This window comes from Ischnura elegans, chromosome 9 (assembly GCF_921293095.1).
Source record: "Ischnura elegans chromosome 9, ioIscEleg1.1, whole genome shotgun sequence".
Lineage (NCBI taxonomy): Eukaryota > Metazoa > Arthropoda > Insecta > Odonata > Coenagrionidae > Ischnura > Ischnura elegans.
The window spans coordinates 45,803,320-45,822,232 of NC_060254.1; the positions used below are offsets into that span (position 1 = coordinate 45,803,320).

At 37.0% G+C, this 18,913-nt stretch overlaps 1 protein-coding gene across 1 annotated transcript in view; it reads right to left on the minus strand.

Moving 5' to 3' along the window:
- Nucleotides 1–18,913, minus strand: part of LOC124164925 (arrestin homolog) — a 420,717-nt gene that overhangs the window by 44,096 nt on the left and 357,708 nt on the right. The window contains exons 4-6 of the mRNA XM_046542156.1: nucleotides 10,747–10,882; nucleotides 6,694–6,843; nucleotides 3,558–3,705 (exon numbers count right to left, since the gene is read on the minus strand). Of these exons, the coding sequence (XP_046398112.1) occupies nucleotides 3,558–3,705; nucleotides 6,694–6,843; nucleotides 10,747–10,882 (434 nt within the window). The remainder of the gene's footprint in view (nucleotides 1–3,557; nucleotides 3,706–6,693; nucleotides 6,844–10,746; nucleotides 10,883–18,913) is intronic.

Below are 18,913 nucleotides of genomic sequence, written 5' to 3' on the forward strand. Positions count from 1 at the left end.
TTATTGCTGTCCAAGTTTGCACTAGAAAAGTAATGAATTGCTTCCGGAAAATGTGACCTTTATATATCCCTATGGCTGCCACGTGGAGTGTTTTTCTTTGTACATGCTTTGATGATTACTTATAGCCTATGTAGACGTGGTAACTCGATACCAGTGCGATTTCATGTACGGCGTACACTCATTTGCCCAATGGTTTCATCAGAACACGATACATCCCGTTCCATTTTCTCGTTCCGAATGCCTGTAATTTTTCGCCACAAGTTTGTTCTGTTAGAATAGTTGCTTATTTAATTTTCCTTACTTATTCAAATAATTACAGATCCTGAGACTATGTAGATACTTGAGGACGAGGTTGTAAGCAGTATAAATTTACGCTGGTATTATGTGTGAAGATTTTTAGTCAATTATTTCCGATCCATGAGTAATATTTATCCCAAAAAATCTAATGTTTTGGACTTGATAGCACCCTGAAAAACCTGGAAATGTGAGGGAATTCGTAATTGCTACGAGGTGAACACTCTGTATACATTTTTTCTCAAAATAAAGTATCTTGATGCTTAAGGAGCGAAGGGCGAAATGGAAGCTTTGAGGGACACGACCTTGCACGGTTGGGAAGCATTTGTTTTCCAGCCACCGCTTTCTGCTACCATATCCAGTTACTGCTTGCTTTTCCGCTAAGAATCGCTGCCTATTCCACCCAGAGTGTCTTTCTGTTGTCTTCCTGCCCTTCCGAGGTTTTTTCGGCCGTAGGAAATTGGACTCCTGGTTCCGATGGACTCTTTGAAATCGCCCCGAATTAATTGATTGCGTCAATAAGGGAGGCGTTCGTTTTCTCCGCTACGCGCTTTCCGATTGGATCTCTCTCCCTCGCCTCCGAAACGGAGAAAGCTTTGCCAAGTAAACCTCAATTAAATGGTAATCAGAGTGACATCGGTCAAAGTCTCCTCCTTTCCTGTCGTTTTCTCCCATTAGGGGTGACATTGGCTGCCGCCTAATTCAAGGCTGAAGTCTCGCTCGCTGTTCGTTGTTTATTTTTCCATAAATTTTTTCAGTGAAAGAGTTTAATTCGCCATTTAATTGGTGAAATAACAAGTCATGTCATTTTATCATGCGAACTTCCAAAAAATTGTGAATGAAACTTCGCTTCGTACTTACGACATTTTATTTTTACTCACCACGGATTTCAACGCATTGTATTATAATCAAGATATTTAATCATTGAGTTGAAAGCATTGCCGGTGAATATAAAGGGTGAAATACACGATGCGTTGTTTCTTTTTATGTTTATGGATTTCACAAAGTAAAGATTGAAGCCGTAAATGTGTTTAACAAATTAGTTGCAGCAGCATTCTTCATTTTCGAAATTCAATTTTGGAATGGTATCTATCTTTTTTTGTTGAAGACAGTTTTTCTTGTGTACTAGATAAAATTTTGACTCTAGAAATAAAGACTACGATCTAAGGGTTAAGTATGTAAGGGATCTAAGTATGTATCCCTTTAACGCTTGTTATCCTTTTTGGTGAGCTCTCTCACTGGTGAATGAGCGAAGAGTAGGCATATGGTGGTGCGAAGCATGCAAGGATATTAATTTCAGCAAACAGCCCAAGGTATAGCTTATTATACCGTAAAACTCAGTTCGCTCTGCCGCAGAGAAATTATTGGATACTTTCTTAAACCCTTATAAATTTGACGTGGATAATGGCACATCTAACTTTGACTGAAGAATCATATATTGTAATTTATTCTGTGTTATAGAGGTTACTATTACTAATCTCAAAATAAAGCACAATATCAAAAGCTTGTACTTTTTTGTTTTTTGTCATTTGGTAGCTGGATAATAATACTGGCGTCGATCTTGTGGGGGACGTTCCCCCAAAATTTAATTTGTAGGTTATGTTCCCCACAGAATTAAATGACGTTATTATGAATAAGCGTAATTGTGTTTTGAACTTCTGGCGATATTTTACACGGAGACAGTATGATTCGTAACGTTACGTTTTGTTTTTTTGTCCTGATGAGGGATAAAATCGAGTAAAAATTGAGGAAAAAAGGGGGGGAAGCTTTGAAATCATAATTTCTATAATTGATTTTTTTTAAACGGCTGGGGGAGAGCCCTGGACCCCCTTCCACTAGGAGTTATCCCATGCCTCCCAGACTTCCTGTAATCCCGTCTACCACAAAGTTTTACTGCAATCGACGCCAATGGATTCTAATATAGTGGAGCTGCTACTGAGAAAAATAAAATCCAGATCCTTGTCTTTGAAGAAGTTTTGTCACGCCATTTTGTACTTGGTATGTCTTGGTTAATTAGGGAATTATAGTGTTTCCTCTCCTTTCAAAAGTTAATGTTCATCTCTGGTCTCCCATGTGAGAGTCGTCATTTAGTGGTGGGTATAACTTTAACGCATAACCTTAGGATTTCGCATCTCTTCTCGTAACACTTCTTGGCAAGACTTCCTTCGTGACACTCATCATGGGAAGTCTTTGTAATTTGAAGGCCAGAGTGCGCACTGAATATAAATGAGCCGAAAAGTAGCTTTTATATGATGAACAGTTAGCGTCTTCATCAGTCGCGAGTACTGTAAAATGTCAAGGTTGAGTATAAGCTCAATCGTCGTATGAACTTATTTCAGGAAACTTTTTATGTGTTATTAGTCACCGTCTAAGTTGACACGGTTGCAGCCCTAACTGGGGATTTTGCTGTCGCGCGAGACAAGGTGACGGATATGAAGTCGTTTTACAGAGTACATCCCCTCTTCTGTTATCGGAAGATAAACGTGCGGTCGCTAAGAGGGTCCTTGAGACTAGAGCTTAATTTAGGTTTATGGGTTTAGTCTAATCCAGGAACATGACTCCTTCTACTTAACTCGAGAATTTTCTTGAGGCTATTAAAACATTTGCCAAATTTTAGGAAGTTATTATTTGTTAACGTGCCTTAAATATACGATATGAAGCAACACAAATACGCGGCATGATATAGTAATTTAGATAAAAAGAATTTCACCTAAGTAGTAACCCGACATTGAGCCACATTTGTTGATTAGTTACGGTAAAATCAGGAAAATATATTATTTATAGGTAAATATTGTGTTTCATGTTACTTTATAATGTATATGAATGATTTTATGACCGATAAATATGATGATTTTATTGTTAATCGCATTCCCGATTTAGGTAAAATGCTATTGATGAAATTGTGAGGTCAGTTTAATGTTACATTTAGGAAACACTATACATTGGTTCTATCGTGTTAGTCGGTTGCTAATGAAAAAGAACGTGGAAAAGCGGATAAAATGAGTTATATCAGTCAAGTGTACAACTGTGCTGAATTTTCTTTGGATTAAATTCCACTAATCTTATGAATGCGGAGTTATGTACTGATTGGATTCGGTGTACAGTTTTTATGTTTATCCGTCGCATCGGTTTTTTCCTAACGTAATCAAGAAAATGTACGAATATCATGATGTTGTCTTAACGGAGTCGACTCGTACTTGCCGTCTCATTCGACCAGTATTATTTTTGGATATCAATTGGTTACTTTCACGGGTGGTACTCACCGACATAAGCCCTCATTTCGTAACTGGTCCCGATTGGGGCACCATTGTACTCCTTCGCTGGTACCAGCTGCACCGATGGCGGCGCTAGTGGCGTCACGTGCAGCGTGAAAGCGTATGCGTTGGACCCCAGTCGACGAATCAGAGCTTCCTGAAATGCAAGTAGAAGCAAATGAAATTTACTATCGTTTTCAATGCCATTCCCACCCAAGCGGGCTGTGGGAAAATAAGAATTTTTTCAGCATGACATTATCAGCTTAGCAAAATATATTTTTAGTCTCCCGTTTATTTTGTTACACACAACATGTTTTGCTACTCCCACTGAAGTCATCATAAGGTAAACTATACGTCCTGACGCTTCCAGCGGGATAAGTTACAACTTTTGTGTTCCACAAAATTCATAATATTCAGCATTTCCCGAAAGCATCTCCTTTAATCGATATAGTCTGCGAAAACCATCAAACTTTAATGCATCCCTAGCTTTCTAGAGCCTAACGTTTTGCACTTTTACGTACATTTTATTTCACATTCTCAACCTGTTTCTACGGTTCTGCGTCATTTCCCAGAGATTCATAGAAATCAATTTATGTCGTGAAATGAATGAGTGTGAATGCGTGCAACGTTATTGATTAACATAAATATTGTATCTAAACTCCACAAAGTATGGCCCTATTCCATCAGTTTAATTAATTTATAAAATTAGTGCATTTTTTTCTTTTTAGACGTCTATTAAAACCCTCTATCTATTTTATTTTACTGCGCTAAGGATTGTATCGATATATATCTTTAATCAAGCAGAAATCCTGGAAGTTAAACGTATCCATGGAAATTAAATATTTTTTAGCCGCATTATTATTTAGTAAAGCAGATGGTGGTGAATAGTTTCTTTCGAATTCGCATGTTTTAAAAAGTGGGGAAAAACGTTGAGTTCTGTCAAAAAACGAAATTATGTGAATGCGGATTTGGGTTTTGAAATACACGAAATATTGTTTTTTTCGTCGCACAATACCGTCTCTCCGGTAGGTAATTTTCCCCCGTGGGCATCGTGCCTCGTCTGACTGCTCGTTTGTCAAAAGTTGGCGAAACTTGGGCTGATTCATTTCTTTCCCTTTCCATGACTGAATTCCACGAGACAGAAGCCCGGTGGGACGTTGAAGGAAGTTTTTCCTCTCTGGGTGAAATTTCGAAAAAGTTGCGCAGCATCATTTCTCAAACAAGTTTCGAAATTATCTTCTCACTCTAAAAACCATAAATTCTGTTCCATTTTTAAATACACGTGTAAATTGTGATGATTTCCTTCTCTGTGGTGATATTTCCATTCAACGGTCCCGGAAATAATGTTAACATCAATTTTATAAAGAACGTTGCAGCCGAGGGTTTGAAAGAACATTTACATGGTTAACATATATTTGACGAGTAGTTTCAGTTTGTTTTTTAAATTGTGGTGATACATTTTATTTGTTCGCAATTTCTGTACTAACTTTTAGCTAATTAACGCACATTTTCATTATAGTATTGTATCATACACATAATATATAGTTTTATTTTCTTAATACTAGAGGAGACATTTTGGTGCCGAATACCAGAAGCGAATACTAGAGGAGACAATATTTCTGTTTTTCAGGTGTACATGGTAATGATTTAAATAAAATAAGCCATATTTGCACCATCTGGGTCGTTTTAATGATACCGTTTTAATTCATTCGTTGGAACTTTAAATTTAAGAGAAGCGTAATTTATTTTCATTAATTTTTAATATTATTTTACAGAAATACATACGCTGATGAACTCATTAGTGATCAAGGTAAAAAGAAAAAATACACAGTATCCTTGCTCATATAAGTTTTAAAATAAAATTCTTTCTCAAAAACCCAACCCACGTGTTCCAAATTCTAACCCAGAAGAACCAATTGCCCTATAAAAGTTGATCTTTTTTATTTTTGGGACATCTTTCTTCGCGTATAAATCTTGAGTTAAGACAGAACCTTTGACAGAAGTAGTTTTGAAGTACACTATCTTGCATTGCCAACACCTGTGCTACGAATTAATTTTCTTGCTATTCGAGATTCTGCCCTTCATAACAGCAATATTTCCGTCCACCGAAGCCTTTTCATCTCTACCGTTTTGGTCAGTGTGCAAAGCGTCGGTCTTGACAGAAGGGTCGCGGGTTTAAATTTCAGTTGAAGATGTCGACACCACAAACATTTAGTTAACCTTAAATTTTATTAAAATTATTCAATTTTATTTTTTATTTCCAGGCATCTCAATTTTCAGAATTTTGTGAAAATTATGAAAGGCTATTTGTAAGCCCGTTGGATACCTTATAAATAAAGGTTCGGACTCTTTTTTTTTAGCTCGAGCATTTAAGTGATTTTATCCCCGAAATTTAATATACCATACAAAAACCCCCGCCACACGCATACAGTGGCGGCTTGCGGGATAGTGTACATAGATGTAGGTGAGAACTAAAACGCTCTCTAACAAATAGAAATTAGAAGGTACCGGATAGACCTTAACACATCTCTCTGTTACCAAAAATTTTGCCTAATATAACTCCACTTCTATGTGGTTTGCTTTTTAAAGCTTAGGTATATTAAACGCTAAATTAAGTATTTCCCGCCTATTGTTACCCCGACCTCTCTTTTATCAAATATTTTTATTTTATGTATTTTTGATCCTTTTTATTTTTTTATAAATATTTTCTTGCGTATTATGAATTTTAGCCATTTCAAATCTCTTTATCAAACTTTTTAATCAGTGGCTCCGGTAAATTAAACAGATATAAAAATTTCCTTTGAGCATAAATGTGCCAATATGTTGTGAAACCAACGGTGAATTTAAATTGAAATCATTGACATAAATACTTGCAATTTTCCACGATTATAAAACTTATTACGACCAAGGTTTAGATTTTACTACATCGTCGTCAAGGTACAAATGGTACCAAATAATAATGATCGTAATAAATTTAATACTCGTTGAAAATTGCAAGTATTTATTTTGATATGCCAAAATTCCACTTAATCACGCCCGAATCCTCGGTTTCTTTTAATGAAATTTTTGTGGAGTATTTTTCATGAATTCTTGAAACTTTCTCGAATTGACGCCTATGTTTAAAGTAGGGTATCTATAAACTCACCTGTAGCGGGGTCAGCGTCCGCGGCGTGGCGTGGGGGTGAGGTGGATATAGTTGACCCAGGGCCATGATGGCCTCGTTGCAGAATTTCAGCCCCATAACCTCTTCGTCTTCCCTGCCGTAGCGGAATGTCAGCGTTACCTGGCCGTAGACCTGAGGATGACATTATCAGAGCACTTAGACCCCCTTATCATGATCGGTGCCATATCGGTTTTAGTGTGCGCGCGTCCCCCCTGAGGGTAACAAATGGAGTATGGGTTAATGCCTGTGTTCAGTGTGTTAAAGGGCTTTCCAAGCTGTGGCTGGATGGACTAGCCTAGTAAGTCACTGTCGCCCCTGGGTTATGACGTAGTTCTCCTTTACTCAATGGCCTAACATGCGTATTTTTTTAGCACAATTAAGTAAACTATCGTTTATTTTGTGATTTGACCTAGAAGATCTGCAAACAAATACTTCATTAGTGTACGTAGTGCTAGCAGAATTTATGTACATTTTGATTTTTCGATCATAATGAAGTAAATAGTCGTTTCCTTTGTGCTTAGTTCTAAAATATTTACACCGTAAAGATGCGTTTGTAATGAAAAAATTGGTGTTTGTTGTCGTGGAAATTTTTCTTTAACTTCCAATCTCTCTAACCTTTTCCACGAATTTTAGATTGTGATGCGCTTTACTTCTGGATCAGGGCTAAATTCTAGTATTACATTATCGCCAAATTTAACCCCTTTGGTTTGATTTTTTTATCATACCTGTAATTGAGGATATGGGCCCCCAGATCGCTGTATGCAGGTTGTAAATTTTTTAAATCTTACCTTCCTTCTCGCTTTTAAAGGCTTCTTCATCTATGAGCTTTCTCTTGTAGGAATAGAGAGCGGTATCGATGAATTATAGATGTTTCAGATAATGAGATCAGATAGATGTTTAATCTTTTGAATAGTTTATAGGGTTAAAGTATGAGTTGGCTTATCATTCTTCGTAGCATATTTATGGCGAAATGGATGATTAATTTAAGTGCTGTGAAAGTTTTAATTTTTTCTCTACATTTTTATGTTCAAACACCCCACAATATCGTCGGTGTCTTCCGACCGTACGTCTAACATTGCTTCAAGGTCTTAAGTATTCCCTGTAGTTTAATCTTTTGGTTTGGATGCATGCGTATTGACTAATCAACTATTTTCACCGTTAGTGTTTCTCCGTTTTTATAGCTAATGTACGGTTTTATCATCTCTTGGGTGTTTTCTGAATCAGGCTTCGGGCTGATTCTCGGGCATACAAACAGTGCATGGAAATGTTTTCGGCATAAAATAGCAGTTGTTGCAGTTCATAGCTGCCGCGTATCTTATAACTAACGATTTTCGATATTTTTGAAGTCTGGGTCTCATCCTTATCAAGTTGTCAAGATCTACCTCAAAAAGTTATTTTTCATTTTATTACAACCACAAGATCTGTTTGTGCATTGCCATGATAACTTTCCGTCTTTTCCATATTTACATATATGTGGTAAATTTACCTTTCAAAAGAATTTTCGTACGTGCGAAGTGTTATTTGAAAGGGTAGGCCACTAGCATAGGGGGGATGCCTTTCTGTTCTTGTCATCTCCTCATTTCCTCGGGTAAACAAGTGTCCGGTATCACATTCCATCACAATGCTGGCACCCTGTTTATTTCCCTTATATCCAACCCCCTGCTGACTGCTTTAAGCCCTCATAAAGCACACCGCAAGGGGTCTAAAAACTGCCCATCCGCGAGGGAAGAAAGAGAGTAATATGAATAGAACTTCAAAATTATGCCTCACTAGCTCCTCACTCCAGTAAACATCCCCGCAGAAGGGAAAGAGGGAAATGGTCCTGAAATGTTGCTCAGCCATCTGCTGCTAATCTTGAATGTAACCAGACGGTAGTGACTCTTTCCTCCCCTAAATATACTGTAAACATCTGAGAATTCCATCTTTCCTTTCAGTTAAAGTATGAAATCAGTCATCGTAATTCCATTTAAATTGCATTTACTGAGATAGCCTTTTTATTTTTGGCGATTTATGTTAATTTTTCTCCAGGAAACGGCTCGATGATTTTGACAAGCTTATAGCAATTGAAAATAAATACATTGCACTTCATAGAAAAATAGGGAAAGAATTCGATATTTATTCATTGTTCAATGTTCCTATGCACGTAAGGATTCTTACTCTCTTGAACATTTAGGATCTCCTGCTATTTCTGTGTAATTTATTTAGGCTTGAGGAAGCAAATCAGCTGTCCAGTTGTTCTTTCAATTATTTCACAAACTTCAACAAAGATTCTGTGGAGCCCTTTAAAAATCCATCTTTGGCTGCATCTCATCGTTATCCCTAATTTGAATAAAAATTATAAATCTCAAAATTAGGAACGAATATTAAACCTCTTGTGTGTACTTGACCTAGAAGTTATTACTTTTGGAGTGTGCATATATTTTTATCCCGCTCGTGTAAACATTTGCGCCTTTTAGTTTTTATAATTAGTTTTATTTGAATTATTTAACTTCAGAATAACAGAAAAGCTCTCGATTACCTAGCGGAATTTGCTACAATCAACGATCGCAGTAAGGGTATGAAACTGATTTGTGGTTCGTATTTTGCGTATCTATTGTTGTATTTTTAGATTAAAAAAATAATATATGATGCTGGAAGACTTCTTACTTTTACTCTTCCTTTGCTCAATGATATTCATTATTACTGAATATATCGATTTATCTTAACTATTGCTCCAATGGAATTCGCATTATATATCATGGGTTTTATATCATCGAGTGTCATTTACGATTAGGATACTATTTTTATGAATTTAAATATCATATTTTTCGATTAATATCTCCCAAATATTACTTTCCTTTTGTGAATGACGATTAACAGCTGTTCATTCCTTACTGATCTCTAACTTATTCTGTCGTCTTCATGGGAATATTTGAGTGGACGGAGAGGAAGGTTTCGAATGGTGAATGAGGCAAAAGAAGAAGTTTTGAGAGGTAAAATCCTTTCTTCTTCTTCCAAGCTCCTCCTTTGAAATCCCTTAACAGCTACTCACTGTCTTCTCGAAGACTTTCAGGCGGATTGAATCTGTAGATGGGCAGGCAGATCTCCTCGTCTGCTAAGCCATTCCGTCATGCCAAAATTCTTCCTCACCTCCATCTATTGATTTTCGCTCCGCAGTTCTGATTGGTAGTATCTGAATGCTATTTTATTTCTACGCTCAAATTGTATGTAGAAGAAGCAATAAGAGTAAAATATAACTACTGTATTGCTGACCTTGAATTTGATATGGAATTCTGTTTCTGAAAATTAATTGTTAAAAGGATAGTGATAATGTAAATAAATGGTGTATAACCGAGAACTTCATTGTTCCAAATTCATATTTTTGCCAAGATAAATTTTATTTTACTTATCTGCCTTCCTGTAAGTTAAAGTGTTTTTTTATATAAATGATTATAATTTTTTTTGTATGAATATCCATTATGCATGCTATATTCTATCTTACCGTTTGATGTGAATTTAGTCTTATCGTTTGATATGAATGCAATCATTGACATCGAATGCATCTATTCTAAGTAAAGAATAATTGCATGAAATCAAATGTTTTGGATAATACGTGTGCTGTGAGAAGCGTTGGGAAAAGTGAGTCATTTTCCTCGAAAGATTCGTCAAATATATCTTAAGAATTCTTGTTTCTGTGTGTTACTGAGGATGAATATTTTGCGTAAAACTAGGGCACAATATAGTATTTTTAAAAGTTTTACGTCGTGAACAAATGTTATTTGGCTAAAATCTGAAATAAAAGCTGCTATCCTGAATTAGAGGACTTTTACTGTTTCATCGGTTTGACCTTTTTAATACTTGAGCCTCATTGACTGTTGATTTCAGTGTTTTCTGCATTTTATTCCAGTAATTATCATTCTATTACAATTGGTATGTGACTTATTAGGTAGGTATTTGATGTAAAGTTAATAGCGAGTGGATGATATGGAGGAAAAGTAACAAGGATAAAAATTTCCTATTTGGAAGAACAAATTATGTGGGTATTTAAAATCTTACCTTCCGGTCTTGAACGTAGTCTGGATCCACTAATACCACGCCTTGTAATGAATCTACCCCTTCTTCTCGTACTACTAAGTCCCGACTGCTGACGTAAAGAGTAACTTTATTGTTCGGTGATGACTTCTTAAAAACCCTGAAAGGAAATAGAAAGATTGAATTAATTATGCACCTCGGTGAATTTTTATGAATGATAAATCTCATGAGACTGCTTCGCATGTAATTGAGTATATGTAATGGGAACACTCGCTGACTAATATTTACGAGGTAGATTCAGATGCTTTATGACTTTTTTATGACCTTTCCAGTAGTGCCTTTCTTGGTTATATTCATACTGACGTCTACTATTTTAAGACCCTTTTAATGGACTAGAAAGTTTGCATTAGCTTGTGCAAAGCCGCTTTATTTCTTTTAGGTTTATGTATTGGTAAGTAGAGCAAATTCGTGCATATTTCATGATGCATGTTACTCTCGCTTTTAAAATGATTCGCAGATTTTATATTTGGGTAGTAAATTTCTTAAAAAGTTTTTTTCATTAATACACAACTTTCAAGGTAGAAACTGCGAATGATTTCCATTTCAAACTCTTGAGAATGTTTCCGTGAATATCTCACGTAACCAATTACTCGATACTAAACTCTTTCCGCGTATTACCTATCCTACTTATTGTATCTCACGTAGCCATTGGAGTCAAATTTACCACTGCATTTGTCATCAGTTGAGGCCAGCTGGTGACAGGGTGTTTGGACTACTTTCCTTTCTTGCGACTCACGCGTTGACTTGTGTAGACTCACGGAGACTGTTTATAACTCTTAAATTCTTGCGCGTAATCGTTTGTCGACTTGTGTCACAACAATCGGCGACGCACTCGGAATGTAACACGAAAACCGTGGCACATGTCGATGAATGGAAAGCAACCAGTATGATCCTTAGAAGAGTGAAGTATGAATTCTTTTTTTTTCTCTTGCTCGTCGGCTAGACAACCGTGTTCGGTCTGAGATTGAGAACAAACTGCGACGCAGTGTTTCGAAAAAGAAATGGCTTTTTTGTTTGGATATGCCTTTCTGACTGGGGAATAGTAGTTTCACCGTGATATCCGTATGATGCATGTGCTTTATTTTGTAAAACAAAATAGGAATGGTTTCATGCGAAGTGTGGCTTATCGGTCGGTGGTGAATCTGAAACCCGTAAGAGGACAGATCGCTTCTGCTCGGCCCGTTATGTTTTGACTTCTTTCCTCTTGCTTCAAAACTTGCATTCATCGAGGAATTTTTGGTTTTTAAACTTGAGATCCACTATCGAAAATCTTCTGCATCGAAATAGGAAATTTGCACCTCTGTATATGCATTAATATTTGCAACAAAACTATTTCCTTATAGGACGTACCTATACTAAGTATTTCATCTCCGACCCTCTGAATTTGAAGAATGCGCTTGATTACTATATGCCTCACCAGTTATGGGAGGCAGAGGGCAGGCTTGCAGTAGAGTCCATGGTGGCATAAGCTATGACGCAATTTTCCGGAAAGGAAAAGGCTTTGATGTTTGGAGATGTCTCTCTGGCTGGAAAACTGAAGTTTCTCGGAGGTGATGTATGCTCAATTTTGCGAAAAAAACAGGGGTGGCTCTTCGGTCGGTGGGGAATCTGAAACCCTTTAGGAAAAAGAGTAGTGGGAAAAAATGAATGTCCACCTCTACGGTGCTCACGGAGACAGGGGCATAGCGCGTGATTGATCACGAAGAGGTAGAGTGTATAAGGTTCTATCGCCCAGCTCCGATCAAATAGCGCAGTGGGGAAAAACACCATGCTCCTTTAATTTCTGCCCATATCCCCTGTCCCTTTATCCATGTACTGAAACGGATGTGCGAGAATCCATAAAGGATCGACAGAAGTTTTTTCAACTCATCCCCACTCCCTCGGCCATTGTTCCTCGCCTGTTCGCCATGGATAACGTCGAATCGATATAGATCGACTGACGCTCCTTCCTCCTTCTCTTTACTCCTTAAAGTTCGTCCCCCGAAGGATTTTGGATCAACGCTAAGCCAAACACCGGCCGAAAAGTTTGGCAATATTCTTCGTCTTAAGGAACAGCTGAGATGGAGCTTAATTCTTCCTTCCAGCCTGTTTTAAGTTAGCACGTCAGATGCTCGTGTTTCCACGACGAATTTGCATTTTGATCGCTTTTAAACAGGTGTAGCTTTTCCAGTCGGAGTATTAGGTGATCACGGTTGCAAATAAGGGTGTGAGTTTCGCAGAATTCTTAGAAGTGAAACTTTGTAGCATCGCGGGTAATTAGCGTGAAAATTCACGCAACTATGATACTGATAAAGTAACACCATATTTTCGTGTATTAGGTACATGTATTGTACGTGTATTGGCCGATGTTGAGGAATATTTCCATCGTATACTGGTTAATTAATTAGCTATTTTCCACCTTTTTTAAGTAGAAATTTACCTTTTGTACCTTAGTAACGAAATTACCTGATTCTCGCACTACTAATTTATAAATGCTGAGGTAAAGCTGATGGATTCTTTAGGCCTCAAGTTTTGATGTAGTAGGCGAGAAAGCAGAGAATAAAGCGGAAAATTGCTATTTTATTCAGGAATAGTTTATATTATCGTAAACTGGTGAAGTAAAGTCAGCTTTGGGTATTTATAAGGTTGTTATTAGTTTCTCTCCTGTGGATGTCATATACGTGTTGGCTGCATCTTCTTACTTAAACTTTGAGAGTTTCGTATTTTGCAATGTCTTAAGATATGAATTGATACAACTTTGAAAATTTCCACTTAAAATTTTATTTCACTTTAGTCAACGTATTTCACTTCACTTCAGCATTATCAAGACTAAAAATAAGTTAACCGTCCTAAAATAAATAGTCTCGTACAAATTTGCGCACTCACAAAAAAGTTGGTGGGGGTGGAAGGAGTAAATTATCCTATTCCTTGGTTTTTAAGTATGATTTTTAGGCTCATTTTTTGTGAGTGTGCACGAGATGCAATTGAATGCGTGCAATTTGTACGAGACTATTTATTTTGGCATGGTTAACTTTTTGTTAGTCTTAATAATGCTGCAGTGCAGTGAAATATGTTGACTCAGATGAAACAAAGTTTTATGTGGAAATTGCAAAGTAATATCACTTCATATTTTATAATGCATCTCCACAATGCATCTGCTTTTTCATTCAAGTTATTGCATTGTATTGTTAACATACTGCTTGTCAAAAGATTACGTGAGAGTTTACCAATAGTAGGTACTCTTTGCGTATCAAGAATGTCCTCTGTGTAATTCTATATAATGTACTCACGCACAAAATGACACTTTAAACATATGTAAGACCCTTTAGTGAGGATTTTCATTCTCACAGGAGAAGTATCATGCATAATTTAGTTACTTAGTACGATTTATATTTATTTACCATGAATGGGAATATATATATAATGTAAGAAATAGTTGGCTTTTAGTCAATTACCGCTGAAAAAATGATAATTCAATTTTCGGGAGAATTGCATTGTGGGCCAGTGGTAAATCCCTGCTTCAATTTGCATCGCAAGTTGAAATTTGCTGTAGTACAAGTCATTTGGCTTGTGCTGGATTGGGAACCTAATTTTTTCATGAACAAAAAGTTGAGTTTTCCTGTAGTATACTATTGATTGGTTTTTGTTATTTTATAGTAATAATTATATGTTGTGACAATTTGATACGCTTTATATCACTGCCGACGATTCGATGGACGACTCACTATCGAAACGGGGGCATATATTGAATGGCCTACCCCAGTTGTTAATCCAACAACAATTTATCAGAATCTAATTTTTTATTAACCGGTCACGTATGCTATCAGTTACACCTGTGTATAATTACTGCTTTTTGTTTCACCGAGAAATTACTGCTAAGTGTCCAATGTGGTGTATCCCTTGAGGCCTAGATATTAATTTGAATCTGCTGCTTAATGAGTTCATTCTTTAATGAAACCGCAATTGTGTTAGGTATTCATTACATTTTCCTGGAATTCAAATGTTGTTGCCAGCAAATACTGGAGGCGAGGTTAGATCTCGATGATGGAATTAAAGGGGCAAGTGGAAGGTGGAAAGAAATGAGGTTAAGGAAAAAGTGAGGTTCGTTCACCTTTGAGGGAAGAGTAATGCATTTGAGAAGAAGGATTTTTTTTTGTTTCCTCGTTCTATTGTTTGATTGAGCCTCTGTAACTAGTTATAGTGTTCCTATCGGTAATTTTCATTTCAGTGCAATGGTAATGTGATTCATTGGCAGCCTTCTCTAAATCTTGAAGGGGATGCTTGTGTGTCTGCGTGTTAGTGTTTAGTGAACCGTCAAGCAGAAAAGGTTGCTTATTAATTTAATTTGCTTTATAGGAGGTAATTACGCCCACATATATTTTGTGACTGACCGTCAGGGCACCTAAAGGCCCTCCTACCTATTGGTGTATTTCCTAAGCATTTAGTGCGGTTTCATACTTTGCTTTTTTTAAATACTTCACGCCAAATATATGGCTGAGGTTTACTGTAATCGTATGGCTGAATTAATGAATTTTCTATTTTTTATCGATTTTATGCTGCGCTTTGTATATTTCTGAAAATCATGCTCCTGAAAGAGCATGAAAAATTCTGAAAAATGCCCATTCAGGGCCTCTCGCAGAAGAGAGTGTAGATAAAATTTTATTGTAAATAATTGATGTAAATGAGTTACAAATTAACTTTTAGTAAGTGGATTTTATGGTACGCACTTACATTGATTTTGATATTGTCATGGTGTCATTACACGAGCTATATATATATCTTAAAGTAAAAGCATAATTTTGTTCATTTATGCGATAAATATGTTGATGCCAGGTGAGTAACATTTTTAATTGCCAGAGAAAACGGATCAATATCACCCGCAGAGAATTTATTAGAAAAGAAAGTCTATGGAAAAGAGAGCGCTCAATTGGTGGAAGTTAGACATATTTATGTAAATATAAGATTGTGGCACTTTTCCACAAAAGTGTTTACTGCGTACAACGCGTTTCGACTCACATAGCCATCATCTGGTACAAAACAGTGCAAAACATTTGAAAATCACCTTTATACTTTTGAGAAAGGGGGGAGGATTAGACTAGTTTGAAGACGGGGGTGGGAACTGGCGTACAGAGTGGAGACAGTGACAAAAGATACGACTAAGGGATGTGGGGAACCCAAGATGGAAGGAGGACTCTAGTCATAACTGTAGAATAACGACACGTGGGAAAACCCGTTTTTTGTGGTTCCTACCACCTGTCGTTATCCTACAGTTATGATTAGAGTCCTCCTTCCACCTTGGGTTCCCCACATCCCTTAGTCGTATCTTTTGCCACTGTCTCCACTCTGTACGCCTGTTCCCACCCTCTTCTTCAAACTAGTCTAATCCTACCCCCTTTCTCTAAGGTATAAAGGTGATTTTCAAATATTTCGCAGTCTCTTGTACCAGGTGATGGCTCTGAGAGCCGAAACGCGTTGTACGCAGTGAAAATTTTTGTGGAAAATTGCTATCATCTTTTATTAATTTAAAAAAGCATTATTTTTTTTAATGGTGGTAGCCTTAAATAGGTTCTCCTTCAAGTCTACCTTAGCTTACTTTACATTTGCTATCGACAATTAATTTGTTGTATGAAGTAATTACTATGAGAAAACACAGGAAGACAAATATTCATACTTAATGGAATATATAATCTTACTTTTTGATCGTGAACGTAACCTGAATCCACTAAGACAACGCCTTATAATCGATTTATTATTGAAAGGCCTTCCAAGTCATGGCCGATGGCTTAAAGTTGATGAATCGATGTGCAATTTGGTGGATATCATATGTCTAACGTTCTGCTTCAATTTGTGAAAGAACAGGAAGTCTTCTGATGGGCATTACTTTCTCGTTCTGATGCTAGCTAAGCGGCTGAGGTGACGTTAGAGCTTCGTAATGTGATTGAAGGGGTAAGGGTAAGGTGAAAAGACATGAAATGCGGAGGGGAACAGGGAGGTTTGTTCGCGGATATGATGAGGTTGAAATGAGAAAGCTAGGTAGTGCTAGAGAGAGGGAGAGGAGTAGCTTGTCTGTTACTCAAGGGATTGGTCGACTTGGGGCACAGGTGGTCCCATCGCTGCATTTAAGCGGATTGGCTGCACGCCAGTTCCTTGCGTACGAATCTCCGGGGGACGGGACCTTGACTTGCGCGTGCGCCATGCATGAGAAGCCACCGCTGGCGGCTTTTGGAGCGTGTGTCTGTGAGGACACGAGAAGACTCCTTTTTTATCGTCTCCGAGCCCTTCCTATACATATACGTCGAAGAAGGCTGTTTGGTGGTCAAGTGATCTCTTTGCGTGTTTTTCATGGCTTTATAGTGTTGTCTAGATGTGGTCTTGTGGTCTTTTCAAAGAGCAAAAGTGATCTGGCAAAAATTACATGCGTACACTTGAAATTTATTAAATAATGTCTTTACTTCACCTTGCATTCTTTTTCTGCATTTGCATAAGATAAAGCCATGAAAATGGTCGCGAAATTCATTCAATTTAGGTAGTTGCAATATTTATCCTGCTATAACTACTAACATGCATGAAATCTAGTCTTTGTTATGGTCACTCCTGTTTAAATTTATAGTCATCAATCTTGTATTATTCGCTCATAAAAATTGCAGTTAAAACGTTTTCTAAATCGTTTGGTTCCTTCTTTGCAATAGAAATATGTCGAAAAGTACATGCACGCGCAATTAAATGTATCCAATAGTTTCGTTTCATAGTTTTCAGCCTTGTGCAAACTGTTTCTTTAAGCAATAATTTTTCGAGGTTGTAAACGTTGCTGGCTATTATTTTCACTAGTTTAAGGGCAATGGATTAATAAGTATATATTTAGCACATAATCAGCGAGGAAAGTTGTGTTTTTAGCCAGATTCATGGTATCTACTTACGGAAAAAGGATTTGCAGGTATATTTTTGGACCTTATACTTAATTGGTTACTCTATATAATAATATGGTTTTGTGCTATTGTGGATATTAAAGAGTACCTTAAGTCAAAAGATTGAATGTGAATTGCTACGGATATGGAATGCTTGAAAAATATCAGAAGTGATGGAAACAATTGATTAAAACTTGATTCATATCGCAATATTTATATCTGGAAATGAAATTAGTCATTGTCTCAGTCTGCATAGCTATCATTATTCTCTTCTCTCTTAGAGTTGAATTCGGGGTTTACTCATCGTAAAACGTATGTTTTATTCATTCCCTTAAGTTCTTTATTCTTTTGGCGTTTGTTTTTCTCTTATAATTTCTGTAGAAGATAATCGATGACTGTTTACTTATGTTACCCATGGCCTGCAGCAAGCTGTCTCAATAGAGGGTGCAATAATTACTTGGATAGTCTGTTAATTCATTCGCGCTTGATGCATTGGATTTTCGGAGAACTTCGTTTGTGTTACAAATTTATCGAGCTAATTCCTCTTTAAGGTGTGAAAATTTTATTTTTTCTACAGCTTGTTATTTCAACTACTATTATTATGTGCTTTTCCCTGCTTTTATATATTATGAGGGTAGTTATTGGTACTTCAGACGTAGTATTTAATTGTATGACGATGTTATTGGGGTTACCCGCATCTTGATGTTAAAATTATGCCAACGTTTCCTCCTTTTTTCAGGGAATTATTTTGGCTTGGGTTCCATTAGGAACTATGCGCATCAGTTTATTGTTTAATGAGGAAGAGAACTGTTGCGGAAAATTCCTTAATTTTCATTAATTATCGATATTATTGGCTGCTGTGAATCCCTCATCTTTTGTCCCATGCCTCTATTGAAATTCCTGGGATGTCTTCTTCCTTACATGGCTTACCCGAAGAAGCCTTGTTTGAAAATTTTTGATCTTGGCCTGAATTACCGAGTTCTCAACTACGATTTCGTCTCCTTGTGTGACATTCTCGGCTACTACTGACGGTTCAAATGTCTTATCTATGTCATTTATGGGAAATCAAGTCCGTTATTCTTCTGATATCTGTGAGGCTTTATGCTTTTTTCGAATCGTATGGCTTATTACCTTTCCCTTGGGCTACAACCTTGTCGCGGTGGAAAGGCTTGCGCGTTCCTATGACCCCTAGAGCTGCACTGGCGGGATTAATTCCAAATTATTCCCGGTAGGGCCACCCATGCCAG